Source organism: Nipponia nippon, unplaced genomic scaffold (genome assembly GCF_047370975.1).
Source record: "Nipponia nippon isolate SJK-2023a ecotype South Korea unplaced genomic scaffold, ASM4737097v1 scaffold_5, whole genome shotgun sequence".
Taxonomy (NCBI): Eukaryota; Metazoa; Chordata; class Aves; order Pelecaniformes; family Threskiornithidae; genus Nipponia; species Nipponia nippon.
Window position 1 is genome coordinate 16,456,777 of NW_028262369.1, and position 15,064 is coordinate 16,471,840.

The window sequence follows — 15,064 nt, forward strand, 5'->3', positions numbered from 1 at the left end:
CAGCACCTCTCTGCAGCCGGGGAGTCATTACTCCACGCCCACGGTGCGTGCGTGCGTGTGTTATCTGCCGTGCTCACCTCGATGCAGTTCAGGCATCGCTCTCCTCGACACCCAACGAGCCGATTAGCCTGGATGACACTGGGCGGGCTGCAGTGCACATGGCTTTTTCTTCCTTTTCATTTTCTAAATCAAAATGACATCGAAGACAGAGGATCTGTCGCAGTGCCAGGACGAGACTGCCCTCTGTTGTCACCGTGCTCTCCAGCACCTTCCCTCCTTCCTCCATGTGCTCTGAAGAGACGCCTCTCACCTTGCAGCCTCTCCTTTCGTTGCTTTTCCTTGTTGCACAGTGACGGCAACCCCACAAAATTTAATATAGTTCAAGCATAAGTTGTCTTTTTCTCTCCAAGTGAAAATTAAACTGGGGATGCCACAGCAGCTGGATTTCACAAGCACCTGATCCATGACAAGGCCAGAGTCACACAAATTGGTTTAAGAAGGAACATTTGGGTATAAGAATGGAGCGAGGTGCAAAAATGTATTGAATTGAATGGCTTAAAACCAGCGGATGCCGCGGGCCCCGCACAGCGCCCCGGGGCCTCCACAGGGCCTTGCTCGCTGGCTGAGGGGCTCTCTGGGCCTCCCCCTCGCCTGCACCGCTTGCTGGGCAGGAACCGGGCTTAAATCCTGTCATGATTCTCTTGTATTTCCAAAACAAACAGGCAAAAGTGTTATTGCACACACAAGGCGGCTGGAAAAGAGAAGTTCCTCAGCACAAAGGGGAGCTGGAAAGCAATGTAGAGGCTTCAGCGTATCTTTGTTCCCACCAACACAGTCGCACGTGCGAATTACAAGCGTTACAACATGCACCAAGGCCTGCGTCAGGAAATGCTCCCGCCCCAAGCCCCAGGGGCGGGAACGGCTCGTGCCCCGAGGCCGTCCGGCGCCGCCATGACACCGCCAGCGCCCCCGGCAAGCCTTACTCCTTCCCCATTGGGTGTCCCCGTCGCTATAGCAACAAGCAGCTTGGAGGCGGGAGCGGGCAGCCGGCGTTCCCCTATCCAACACGCCCTCGGGGCGTATCCGCGCTCTGATTGGTGGCTGTCGGTGTGAGGTAACGAGGGGCGGGCTGTTCCCCCGCTACGGCCTCGGGTTTCCCTTCGCGGTGGGGGGACCCGCCTCCTCATTGGCTGCTGCCGTTGCCCCGGCGACGGGAGGACGCGGCGCGGCCTAGCGGGGAGCCAGGGCTTGCCCTGCGGGAGGCCCCGCCGCCATGGCGCAGCCCAGGGTCCTGCTGACCAAGGAGCCGGCGCCGCAGACGATTCCCGCCTCCGACCTGCCCATGAAGGTGTGCGAGGTGGAGCTGAACACGGGGCCCGACTCCTCCAGCGGCCTGGCCACGGCTGGCTTCCGCACCGCCAAGTACCTTCTCCCCGAGTGGCACCAGAGCAACGCTGATCTGTACCACAAGGCCTTTGCTGGCTGCAAGCAGGCTGAGCGTGGCCGGGCCGAGGCCAAGGAGCTCGCCGAACATGCCGCTGCCACCGCCCAGCGCGCCCAGCAGGAGTCCACGGCCACCCTGGGCCAGCGCCTGCAGGACATACGCTTCTGGAAGACCGAGCTCCAGAAGGAGATTGAGGACCTCGATGCCGAGACCGGCCTGCTGGCAGCCCAGAAGCTGCGGCTGGAAAGGGCGCTCGATGCCACTGAGGTGCCCTATGCCATTGCCACCGATAACCTGCAGTGTCGGGAGAGGAGGCAACCCCCGGACCTGGTCAGTGATGAGGTGGAGAGAGAGTTGCTGAAGGTGAGCAGGACGTTAGGATGTTAAGGGTTGTTGGCAGCCGTCTCTTAGTGCTGCTCTGGTATCTAAAATGATGAACAGCTTGGTCGATAGGTGATAGCCACAGCTCATGAAGGTATCTTATGGCAATGTGCAGAGGCCTAGTGCCCCTTCCTGGCAGCCTGGACTCTGTCTGTCACTCCGAGGTTTAAGATTGTTTAAAATCTTTCCTCTCTTTAAAAAGTATTTAAAATCACATGAGTATGACTAAAGGAAACCAGATCCCCCCTCTCAGACCAGATCCAAACAAAATCAAAACAGAGGTTTCCTGAACCAAGATGGGCATCCTATTCTGGCATTAAACTTCTTCCAGCCTCTGCTTGGCTTAAAGTCTCCTCATCCCTGCAGTTTACACTTTAAAAATGCAGTACCCAATAAGCAGACTATTCAGGACCAGTGAAATGCTCCTTTCCTGTTTCCATGCTCAAGCTGTCCAAATCTGGCAGTCTCTGCCATTACTTTTTACTACTGAGTCTGATGCTGTGGTCTTGCCAAGGTTCATGACAAGGTGGTGATCCAACACTGTACTACAGTGTCTCAACACAAACCATCATTTTAACATCCTGCAGGACAGCACAATGAACAGTATAATGTAGTCGTGTGACACCTGCATGAGATAACAGCTCCAGGCAAATGGGGGGGCACAGACAGATGGTATTTCTGACAGTGTGACTTCAGCAAACCTGAGACTCTCCTGAAATTTGCTTGATCCTTTTCCTCCCATAGAGGACTCTCTACTCCAGCTGACACTTTGTTATCTGTCACTGAGAACCAACACTGCATTGTAGATTGTCTTCAAAGCTGATGTAATGATTGTGGCGGCATATGTTACAGAGAACAGATTCTGGGTCATTTTTCATTCTGGAATGATACATATTCTAGTGTCCCACAAATAAATTAATGATTATTTGCCTGCAGCCTCCAATACACTATGAAAGTTGATTCATGATGAGTTACTGATTAAACCAGATGATTAATATTTGTAGTTAAAAAAATACCGAGGAGACTTACATAGTTGATGGCATGATAGTATTTAGCATGATAGTATTAAGCAATATTTTGAATAGAAATTGTGTACAATTGCTGAATTGTAATCAATATTTAAGAGGTTGTTCCAGTCAAAAATATAAATGTGAGAGTTAGTGTATAGGATATTTCAGTGTGTGAGTTGTTACAAAATTCAGATTACAGAAAAGAAATTATTTTCATCAGTTGCTGATGTTTTAGAGAAATTGTGAAATGTAAGATTTACCAAAAAAAAAAAAAAATTTCTGGCAGCATTTCTTTCCTGTATTTCTTTCCTCCTGATCTCAGAGAACAGTTTGTTCATTGCTCAGAAGTTCATCTGCTGCTGCTGCTGCTAATTCTTCACCTGAAATTGTGATTGTGTGATTGTGACGACAGACCGTCAACAGCCAAGTAGGATGTCATCAAAGAAGAATGATGTGAGTTCAGATGAGGCGTGTATACCAGCAGCAGATGGACTCTTGAGAAATGAAGATTTTGTTGCCATGCCAATGACCTTTGCAGTGCAGAAGGAAGAGGAGTATATAATATCAGAGGAAATCCTTCACATAGGAATAGATTTTATGGCACAAATGTTTGCAGATCGATGTTAAAATGTGCCCTCTGTGGCTTTGCCAGCCCTTTAAGCTGCAGCTATACTCTATACCTCTTTCACTGCAAGAAATCAGATGGTTCCTTGTATTTCTTACTCTCTCCAAAACTGACTAATAATTCTTGACGCTTAGAGCTGCTCTTGCATGAATTCTGACTGTTCACTGCACAGATTTCCAAGTTAATGGCCCAGCTCACTGCTAGCTCTGTGTTACAACGTTTGCTTATTTGGAAGAGTTATGCAAATTTTATTGCTAAAGTACTGACATACTTTTTCTGAATGTTGCTTACTTGTCCTGTCACTTTCTAATCTTAACTCTCGTAAGAAATGGTAATGCAAGGGAGATCAGGAGTAATTTATTCTCTTTCCATGCAAAAACTGAGAAAAAGAAGAAATAGTTTCCAAAAGTCAGCTGTGTTAGGAAACAGACATTCTTTTCTTTGCAGTTTTAATTACACAGTTGATTGATTGACATTCTAGGGCATTTTCCTTCCTTTGAAATTCTTCCTCTCCTACTAGCAGCCCAGGCTTGTGCTGGCATCGTTCTCTGGTATCTTTGCTGTGTTCCTGCCAGCTCCCATGGACAGGTGCACGGGGGAATCTGCAACTGGGGGAAAAGGACAAGGGACTACCTTTCACATAGTCATGGAAAAGCTTTCCATAGGACATAGGTTTTGTTCCTGCTTTCAGCTTTCTGCAGCAATGAAGAACATTTCCCAGTTCCCAGAGCATCCTGCGGAGATAACCACCTTTCAGCAGCCCCTTGGCAGATGACATTTAAAAAGACAGCATCAAATACACATATAAAAGCAGTTTTCAATCTCTGCATGTAATTGCACTTTCATTATCTGTTCAGTAGGAATCATTTCAGATGACTCACAAAGAAAACAGAAGTATCTCTGATGAAGGTTTTATGCATCCAGATAAGATTTGGGGTTTTCCTATTTTTTGGCAAACCACGTATTTCTTTTAAGGAATTTTGGTTCCAACTCATTTGTCCTATTTGCTTTGCAGCATGGAGTCGTATTTAGATCACTTATTTTGATACATACCACCACTAAATAGCCACTGCTGGAATGAGGGATGAGGGTATTTAAGTGAAAGCTCCTCACATGCGTAGTAAAATCAGCTGTTACTCAGAAGTTCATTGACTCCACTTAACAGCATATTAATCTTTTATTAATGCAGTTCTGGTTAAGAAAAAGAAGCTGAAGGACACAATTGTTTTTCCAATAAAGAAGGATTTTTGATGACTAAAAAGAAGATAAAATCTCTCAAGTAGAATAATTTTCTTTCTTTGTGCTGCTGCATTGGAAATAGCTGAATTGAGAAAAAGCAATACATGCATCTGTTTTGTATGAGGTTTTTGACTTTCATAACCCATATGATGTCTCCTCTGAATCCCCTTTGCATCAGTTTAAGGACAGTTTAGTATGTTTATGTGCACGCATTTAATATTGAAAATGTAAGCCCTAACAAAGGACTTGCCACGTGGTGGTATACTGTCAATAAATCATGATTCAGCTGCGTATATACTGCATTTCAAGGTTATTTCCACATGTCCAGTGTCCAGACTCATTAACTGAGTGCCAGATATGACTGTGGAATAAGTGGCTGTACTTACATTTATGCCATTTTTTTACCCTAACTCAGAGTGTTGATTTGTTGTGTATTTGCTTCAACAATGAAGTCAGCCCCAGCTATTCCCTGATGCTGAAGACAGAGGCATTAGCCAAGATCCTGTCAACTGTGTAAAATTCAAGTTTAAAAAAGTGGAGAGAGGATACATATGTATGTATTCCTGCTAACTGCAATAATGGGGCAAGGAAAACAACAGAATACCATTTCCAAACACTGTGATCTGTTTTGCCAAGTGAACCAGTGTGCAATAGACAGTCCTTTACATAGACAACTCAGTTAAGAGTGCAGTGCTTATTTTCAACATCTGCAGATCGTGGATTTTGAAATGACTCTCAGAGACCAGCAGGAAAAAGGCCAGTCACAGAGCTGAGATTTTGAAGGCTGTTACCTGCTTTCACTCCCAGCTGTAATGAATAACAGTCTTCCTGTTACATGCTGTTTGGGGGTCTAAATCTAGTGAGATCTGTAAGCTAGCTTGCTTTTATTTACTGTGCTGATGTGTGGCACATCTGGTGTCATGTTGTTACTGATGGATGGATGCAACTGGATTTGTAATCAAGGGCAACTGCACAGCCTCTCTCGTGGGGTTCTACCAGTTCCTCTTAGCTGCTCTCTCACTGTGTCGTTCTGGCCCTAGGTGCTGTATTTAGATTGCCGACATCTGCAAGTCACTGAGACAGGCTGCAAAAAGACTGAATTTGTAAATTCATGGAAAGCACAAACATCTGGTCTTAAACGTTTTCTTTGCACCATTGATTATACACTTACAAAGTCATGAACTGGGATGGTTTTATCACTAGATTTGAGGGAAATCCAACTTTTGCATCATAAACATTAAATACTGTAATAAAATAAATGGCATGCTAAACTATAAAATGTTCTCTCCCTGTTAATTGACAACCATTTATAATAACAGAGGTTTATTATTAGTATTAACTGTGGAGAAGACAGCTGAAAAGAGGCCAAGATCACTTCAGATTTGACAGTATTTCATTTTAATAGACAGCATATGAAGAGATATATGGGAAAAATAAGGAGAAAAAAAAGACATTTCATCCACCAAGTCCTCTTATGAATTGAAGAAGTGCAAATCTCAGTTAATGTTGTCCTCTGAACCAGAGATGCTGTTAGCTATTAAAACTCTTTCACATGCTTTTCCTCTCTTAATGCAGACTGGGCCTTCAAATGAATTGCCAACACAATTCTTTGCACACACTACATAAAGGTCATCTATTCTGCCACTTGCTAAAACCCAGATCTGCCCCCAGGATTTTAATGTGGAATCATCCACATTTTTATGGCTGAAATCACAAGGTCCGGGAGAGCTGTGCTCCTGGCTGCAGCTCTCTCTGCCGTGGTTGTTGATGGAATTTACTCTGCAAAGAAAATGCGAAGGAGCAGACATGGCATTTCATGAGTCCTCCACATGGTGTATGAGATTCCCAGCTCCTGCTCCTCTGCAGGTAGTGCTACCTGGCAGGCGTTCATGCAGTGTGGACCTTCTCCCACGTCGATCCCGCGAGCCAGCCACAGCTGTGGGTGGGCAGCAGGCTGGATTGTACTGCGATGTCTAACAGTACAGCCAGGACTGAGGGACCTAGATCAAAGGATCTTCATCTTCAACCTAGTGCCACAGCTCCTCCCAGCCATATGATCTGACTTTTAAACTATTTTAAAAGTTAAGGAAAATCATTTAGTAGGTAAGTGTTAAAATTGTCATTTACACCTGCTTATTCACTCTAACTAGTCTTAGACTGCCATTAATTATGAGAATTCTATCTTCAGTTTTGAATGTCATATTTTAATACATAGCTCCTCAATGGGGAATCCATTTTTAAATTTTATTTTAGGTCATTCAACAAAGGAATTCTTTATTTTTGCATTTTTTCAGTCTTTCCACGTGCGACACCTTACTTGCTAAAGGAAGGCTTTTCTCATTCAAAATTGTGCACATTACTCACAGGAAACTGGTTGTCTCTTTATTTACATGGAGACTGACTACCCAACACAAAATAATGTCAATTACTATAAATGTAATTTTGAGTGCTGAATCTTTCTAACCCTTTAAAATCCTTTTGAATTTTTACTTTGACAAGTCAGCCATTGTAGTACTTCCTCCCTGCAGAAAGTGAGTTTTAGTATTCTCACAGTTTGTAAAATGATACCTTCAGCTATGTATTTATTTTAATTGTGCTCTTTTCAAGCCTTAAAAATGATATTTGCTTTCCAATCATGATTGCCCTTTTCCATTTAGAATAAAATGATCTATTTTGTGGTCCCTGTTGTTTTCTTATGAAGGAGAACCTGACACTGCAGGGACATATGCACTCATTTATTTGTCAAAAACAGTACAAGGATCAACGAGTGCCAGCAGTGTTCTGGGAATAAAGTTCATTAGTAAGTATATACTCCCTTAGCTGTCATTGGATGACTGTCATTGATGTAAACCAGCAAAATGAATTAGGAGTTTTTCATATACAAAAGCTCTTTTTAATATCTGAGCCTCAGATATTAAATTCCTTTAAATAATAAAACAGAAAATGCTTGCTGGAATGACTTTTATGTAATAATATGTAATCACCAGGTCAGTAAAGTCAATTCATAGAGCATTGATAGTTAATCCCTAAAGCAGCATTATTGCAGTCAAAAATGAGCACCAGGTACCTTTTGTTCAACAAGGGATTATTAGAAATTATGGTCTTTTTTGGTTTGATCACGTTTGTGTTGAAATGAACATTCCTGCTAAAACCAGCTTGAGCTGAAACTTCAGACATCAGATCATTATCAAGGTGAGGCAAAGCTTCGTGACTTTGAGCAGTCACTGTCTTGCAACTCAGAGGAAATTAACCCCTCAAACAACATTGCATATTTGAGATAATTCTGCAGTCCTCGATACTGTCCATCACCAGAGGCAAAATTAGTTCTGGAATAAATAGATCTAATAAAAAAATGAAAGCTGTAAGTGTCATTGGGTTTATATTATGACAGCTTTCCTATACCTGCTGAAGCAGACAACAGCCGTTTAAATCATAGAGTAGTAACTTCTATTTTTATTTAATACAAAGCATTCAAAGGAGGCAGGCCAACAGAAGATTATGATACTGCTGCTCGTTTATGTTAAATAGCACCTTATCACCATACGTCAGACAAACTTTATTTTTGGAGATCTGCAGGAATCTGATGGGAAGCCTCTGCCTTGCATACAGATAAAACTCTTACTACAGAACAAGGCAGCGGGCTCTGAAGGTATCTGCAAGGACTCAGCAGGTTCTGGAAGCTAGTGTCTTGCCAGAGAAGCTGATCTGCTGTGTCACATGCCTGTGCAAGGCAGCAGCCTCTGACACCTGAGTTTGTGCTTGCAGGGCAGACAGTGTCCGGCTCAGTTTTAAAGTGGCACCTTGTGATTGTGCAAGGCAGTGGCTCTGATCTCCTGCTGAGCATGATGCTGTTGCCTTATTTTTCCCTACTTCAAGGCTGTGCAAGTAATTCAGATATTCTTTTTAATCTGTTAGAACATAGACTTTTTCATAAAATACACATGCAATATGAAAATAATGAAATCCCAGGCTTTAGAAGTATTCCAAGTATTGCTGCTGCCTTAGACTTATAGCTGAGTTACCTCAGTATCTGCTAACTCCTCGGAAAATCAGGTCTTGCAATAATGGGGTAAGAGTAGGTAATGAGCGGAAGATTTAAGTATTTATCCACAACCATTGAAATAAAATTGCTCTGCAGGATAGTATATACTGCTCTGGGTATCACAGAAGTCTCAATGTTTTTATCTAGGAAGCTGAACTCATCAGAAATATCCAGGAGCTTTTGAAGAGAACTTTGATGCAAGCTGGTAACCAGATGCGGTAAGGCATTTTTCATGATACCTTAGTAGCTAATTTATATAGCCAAATAATTCCTGGCATATAGGGGTACAATGTCCGGTGGATAATGATCTTTCCAATGCCAGACTTATGAACCATGTGAATTAGATTTAAACTTGAAAAGAGGTACTCAGTGATGAAACTTCAGGATTTTCAAGTAGGGTAAGGTAAGAGAAGATCCATGCCCTAAAGCCATGCTTTAGATTTTCAGTCCTGGTTTCCAGTATGTGTATTCAGTTCTCTAATTTTCCAATGCTACACTTAAGTGCAATAGAAGTATTATCTGGATATCACTCTACTTTGTTGCACCTTGTGATGTATTTGTAGTATAGGCTCTTTTAAAATAATTTATCTGATCAAAGGACCTTTTCAAGATGAGTTTTTTGCTGCCAGATGTCAGTATGAACTTAAAATATGAAACTTCACTCTACCTTCTGTATCAGTATGGATGTTCATTGCATTTCAAAAGTAATATTTGCTTTTAATTTACAACAAGCCCTTTGGAAAGATGTTACCTGAATCCTAAGGTACATCAATATGAAACACTGGTATTTTAGTTTTTAAAATGTTTTACTCTGTTCCAATTTGTGCTGTTCTACCAGATAAAATGAAATATTGTTTTTAGAAAGAATGTCTATAAATGCAAAATAATGTAAAGTAGTTCTGTTACATCAGTTAGAGTATGAGAGGAGTCTACTGAGTTTAGGCTTTGCTTTTTAGAATTGTTTTAAGATCGTTTTAGTACCATTTAGTACCATCGTTTGGTATCATTGGCCAGCAGAGGTTTTTTAATTCCTTAGGTGAGAGTGACATCTAGTGTTAACAGTTGATAACGACCCACTGTCTTTTGTAGTCTGAAATCATTCTAATTAATTGGGTGACGTGTGACTAATTTAATTGACAACAAAGTAGCAGTTTTAACTCTGAATATAATTGTACTTGTATCTTCCAAGGACAAATTACACTCTCTGCATGCTACAGTCTTTGAAAGGCTAGATAGGAGGGCTCGGAGAATGATATAGGGTCTTAAATTTCACTCACGCTTAATATACTAGCAAAAGAGGAGGATGGGTCTTCTACTAGCACTACCTGATGTCTTATCATGGGAAGAGTGTTCTGTTGGGCAAAGCCCCTACCTGTTCTCCTCATAATAACTGCAGCTGTCACCACTATTGGAAAAAATCCTCTGTTTTAGGATTGTTATATAAAATCCAAAGTCCAACAACTCCTTTGTCTCAGGCTATAAGATCTCTAAGCCTTCAGTAGTCACAGAACAGTACTGAAGGTCTGGGGTAGTGGTTAACACATCAGGCTTACTGTCCTTCTAGCAGATAGTTGTGGGAGAGAGAGTTTGGTTAGGATTTTCAAGACAAAAAGGGAAGTTTGTGTTCTCATTGTTCTTTGAAAGACAGATGCTCAGAGCCTAGCTTCACAAATGTCTGTGCTAGTTTTGTTAATTGTATTGTTTTCCACTAACAATGTGTGATAATAATGACTTTTCAGATTAAATCGAGATCACAAAGAGATTTGTGAAATGGACTGGTCAGACAAAGTTGAAACGTACAACATGGATGATAAATGTGGAAGATACAGTAACCAGAGCACCAACATCCAGTTCCATCCTAGTTCAGTGAAATTTGAAGAGAGGTGAGTGGTTACTGTCATTATCCTCCACAAATAACCCTGGTAAGATACAATACATCCTTTGCGTCAGTGAAAGCTGTGATGCTGCTCTGAATTAAAGGTGTGATTGCTGCTTCTTTGGACATAAAATGTCATAGCTTTAAAATAGCTACATGGATAGTAAAGGTAGTGCTACCATCTCAGCATGGCATACCACTGATGGCAAAGTGGGTTCACTACATGCAAACTGAGCTTGTAGAAGTTTTTCTCAGAAATAATTGGCTTTATACTTTTAAAGGCTGATCTAAATCCTGTTGAGACCTACCATTTGACATCAGCAGCATGCCATTCTTTTGGGAAAGGCAAGTGCTGCTTCCTGTACACAGAGAGGATTACTATTACAATAAATCTTGCTGCTTCCCCCTCCCCTTTCAGGCAGCGTTCATATGATGCAGTGTCCCAAATGCGATGTAGTTCCTTCTGCTGCTTAACATGGCAAAGTATAACCAGAGGTCTTGTTTCTTTTTGTTTGAAAGTAGCCACAGACTGTCAAGCTTGAATATACTTGTGTTTATTTGCTGGTGACTTAACTGCTTGTGCTTGCACAAAAAAGTATGTGTATACTTTTTTTGCCTTAGTAGTATTAGCTAAAGATGGAAGAACTTTGGATGATTTTGTGTCATGTATTACTTCCCTCAGAAGCCACAAGATGAATGAGAGTTTATTAATTTTGTAAAGGATTAGTCTTCCTTCATGGTAAGTCTAGACTGCATGCAACAGCAAAAACAAATAGAGGTTACAACACTTTCACAGGGAGAGAACCAGCTTCAGATTGTTTTCTTAACTGCACCTTGAACAAACGAGCAAGGTTCCTGTTTGTATATCATTCACCTCTTCTTCCAGTGCCTCAACACCAGAGACATGGGCCAAGTTCAGTCATGACAACATCTACAGGGCAGAACGAGAAAAACTGGCTTCCATCAATCTTCGTGCTTTGATTGACAATATTCTTCATGACGTATCTGAGGACCTGAGGATGCAATGTGCTGCTGTTAACGAGGCTTTTGCCAAACACTGTGAGGAGCTGGATGATACAAAACACAAACTAGAGCATCATTTGAAAAAAGTAAGTAAGTGTTACTTTTTGAATGCTGGCTACAGGCGTGACAGTCTCTTTTGAGAAGCTCACAGTAGATTGATCCTCTAGAAAAAAATGTCTTAGTCCATGCCAGGTATTGAACACTAGCACTGGTGTCAGCTTAGTATCTGATAAGTGTCTTCAGAGCTAGATTGTGGCTCCAATTCAGCTTTTTCTGTTATTTGTTATGCTTCTCTAAACAAGAGATGGACTTAAATATGAAGAAAATTAAACACTTTCTTCTATGTCTTGCTGAACTAAAACCTAAAACTGTGTGATCAAGGAGCTTCTCTTTGGGCCAGGATTCCCAGGCTAGCCTGGTTATCACTTTTATGGAATGAATGCCATGCTGTGCTGCAGTAGTATCAGCAGCAGTTCCTAGCAAGTGACAAGAGGTGTCTTCAGCCTCTGCTCCTTCTCCAGTGTGGAGCAGCTCCTACTTCTGTGTTAGGCCATTGGCAAGTATGCAAAAAATAGTCATTCTTTAGCACCTGTTGGGTGATGACAGATGGGTAGAGTTTATTTTTTGCATGTGTGTCAGTGGTTATGAGGGAGAAGGGATTCAGAATTTCCTGTCTTTCCTTTTTCTTCACTAATGCCAGAAATCCATGCATTTCCCAGCTGATCAGCAGTTCTCAATCTCATTCAAAATAACTTGAGTTTTTCTTGGATAATTTACAGTTAAAAATTTACAATTAAAAACAATTCTTGGAGGTGGTATGTGTTGTCTGGAGACATGGAAGAGTTTTTGAACAGGCTGCAGAATATTTTCTGCTTCTTTTTAGACTGAAGATCAGGTTCTCAGTGTAGTAGTAGAAATAAAGAGGTCAAAACCACCTTTGTACTCCTATTTCTTCTATATTCTGGCCAAATAGAAGGTCAAAACTATAACTGATTCACTAGGACCATGAAGAGATGCATAGCACGCACAGAGACAATGTGTATCTTTTTATAAAAAGTTCTTTTTCTTGGATATCCTCTTTAGATCCTTAAGGAGATTGGAGATCAAGAAGCTAACATTGGTGCTCTCAAACAAGCTATCGAAGACAAAGAAGCCCCAATGAAAGTTGCTCAAACAAGGCTGTATGACAGGTCTTTTAGGCCCAATGTAGAGCTCTGCAGAGATGTAGCACAATTCAGGTAAACACTATTAAAGTCCTCCAAGGTGTCCATTCTGTCCAGAAGTGATGTTAGACAGTTTTTGCACTTTTTATTGGCAACACATAGCCTTTAGCTTTTATTACTAGGTTTGATTCTGATATAAGTCAGAAATAATTCAATTGACTGAAATCACTCTGAGGAAAATATCATTTTAACCTAATGTATTGACAAATATAAAATCTATAGACATAACTCTGCGTTTTGTATCTACGCTTTCTTCTCTGAACTGTGTGGTTTCTTTTTGATTTAGATGATCCAAAAAAATCTGACGGCATGTGGATCATTTGCAACCCTTTTGCTGTTAGCAAAGGTTCACCACAAGGTGGACTATGTGCCGAATGAATTATGCTTCAAGTGCTGAGAATGTAAATGGGCTGCACATATTCATAGTCTGAGACAAGTCCTCAGTACTACAAAGCATTAGGCTGGTGGCATTTGATTTTCAGTAATAATCCGTTTTAAAACTGGAGGTCAACAAATCCTTTCAATTTAAAGGTCTGAGTGTCACATTTGTCAGTTTTGATCTCATTATAAGCTTTGTAATTGATTCTCCTCCTTCACATTTTCCTACCCTTAGGAAAAGTGGGGAATCAGCTTCTGCAGGCTTACAATATCCTTGTAGCAAAGGTGCCTACCATTCAAAGCCAATATGCTGTTCTTTATACAGTGAGGAAGAAGTTATAGTTAATCCAAATGCTGTATACCATCTCAGGCACACTCATGTAAGGTCCTGATTCAGCAAACCATCCATGTGCAAGCTTTTCAGTATGTACATTGCCTTTAATGGGATTTAAGGACACATGCAAGTCCTTTGCTGAATGGGCATGTGTTTAATTGCCAGGCTCATACTGTTTGTAGTTACTCAGTTTGCATAACACACAGGGATCTTGTTTTCCCAGGAAGTAAATATGTGCCTTCTCTGCAGGCAGATTGCAGTAAAGCACCTAACCCTCACTGACTTTCAATTGAAATGATGTGCTTCTTTAAAAATGGGCTGCTGCTTTTTTTAAAATTGTGTGCTGATGCTTCTTTAAAAACTTATATGCTTTTAAAGTAAAGACTGTTTTCTGATCTCTGTTTTCTATCATCTTTAATACTTGAGTTTTATACCAGTGAACAGGTATCAAGAAACAAGCTTAAGAAAATGCTGATCCAGTCAAACTGGGTGACTTGACTTACCTAAGAATTTCCTATAGTTCTTAGTACAAGTGTCCTACAGAGTGGAAGCAGGTCAGGGTGAATATTTTGACTGCGCTTAGTGGCAAAAGACATTCTTGGTACTATCTAAATCATAGGAGACTTCTGTACAGAAGCTGTGAACGTGAACTTGCTTTTGACCAAGTATGTAGAACCTCTCTGAGGTCCTTTGTTGTTGAGTATTATGATTCTATAGCTGTTAATCTTTATTCCCATTACAGTTCATATGTCTTTTTGAACACCAATTGGCTTCTGCTCTTTTTTTATTACTTAATGTAATTCTGTTCAGGTTGATCAGTGAAGCTGAAGAACTAACAGAGTCCATTGCATCCCTGAAGAAAAAACTGCTGGAATCTGAACAGTTTCTGAGGAACCTGGAAGACACACGGATGTATTTAGAAAAAGAAATAGCTGTGAAAACAAACAGTATTTTTATTGATAGGCAAAAGTGCATGGCCCATCGCACACGCTACCCTGTTGTTCTTAAATTAGCAGGTTACCACTAGTAATCTCTGTACTAACTATGCAAAGTCTGGAAGAAAAATGTAGTCTAGAATCTTTCAAATAAAATACTCGGATAATGTTATACACAGAAGTACTGTATTCACTGTTGTTTTCCTCTGTTTTCCTCTATTTGGGGTAAAATGCATTAGTATGGTGGGCTTTGAGTCTTGCCTTTAAATGTTCAGTCTGAGTACAGATATTTATAGTGAGTTTAAAACACAGTTTAAAGGTAATTCATTACATCTAGAATTTATCTATATCATACATGCATAATTTGCACAGTATTTGGGGTTTTCACCCTAAGAAGTGAATATGTTGAGTGGATATTTATTGTGAATAATAATAATAATAATATACACAGATGTAGATAGAACATTTATAGCTTTCTAGCATTTTCAGGCAGCCTGAAATGAGAGCAATAAAACTGCTTGCCTGACAGAAGATCACATGATCAGCAAGGAAAC

The 15,064-nt window shown here is 41.0% G+C and overlaps 1 protein-coding gene across 1 annotated transcript; it reads left to right on the plus strand.

The window, feature by feature from the left end:
* Positions 1-1,230: 1,230 nt before the first annotated feature.
* On the plus strand, positions 1,231-14,656 carry TEKT4 (tektin 4). The gene is made up of 6 exons (XM_009467835.2): positions 1,231-1,807; positions 8,889-8,959; positions 10,481-10,624; positions 11,504-11,726; positions 12,724-12,878; positions 14,386-14,656. Exons 1-6 carry the CDS (start codon positions 1,274-1,276, stop codon positions 14,600-14,602), a joined length of 1,344 nt encoding a protein of 447 aa, XP_009466110.2. The 5' UTR covers positions 1,231-1,273; the 3' UTR covers positions 14,603-14,656.
* The last annotated feature ends 408 nt before the right edge of the window (positions 14,657-15,064 follow it).

What these genes read in the sequence shown, in the direction of transcription:
- TEKT4 (XM_009467835.2), top strand. Translation starts at nt 1,274, where the DNA reads ATGGCGCAGCCCAGGGTCCTGCTGACCAAGGAGCCGGCGCCGCAGACG. An exon ending in TGGAGAGAGAGTTGCTGAAG is followed by an intron (nt 1,808 to 8,888) that starts GTGAGCAGGACG and finishes GTTTTTATCTAG; the next exon opens with GAAGCTGAACTCATCAGAAA. An exon ending in TAGAGCATCATTTGAAAAAA is followed by an intron (nt 11,727 to 12,723) that starts GTAAGTAAGTGT and finishes TATCCTCTTTAG; the next exon opens with ATCCTTAAGGAGATTGGAGA.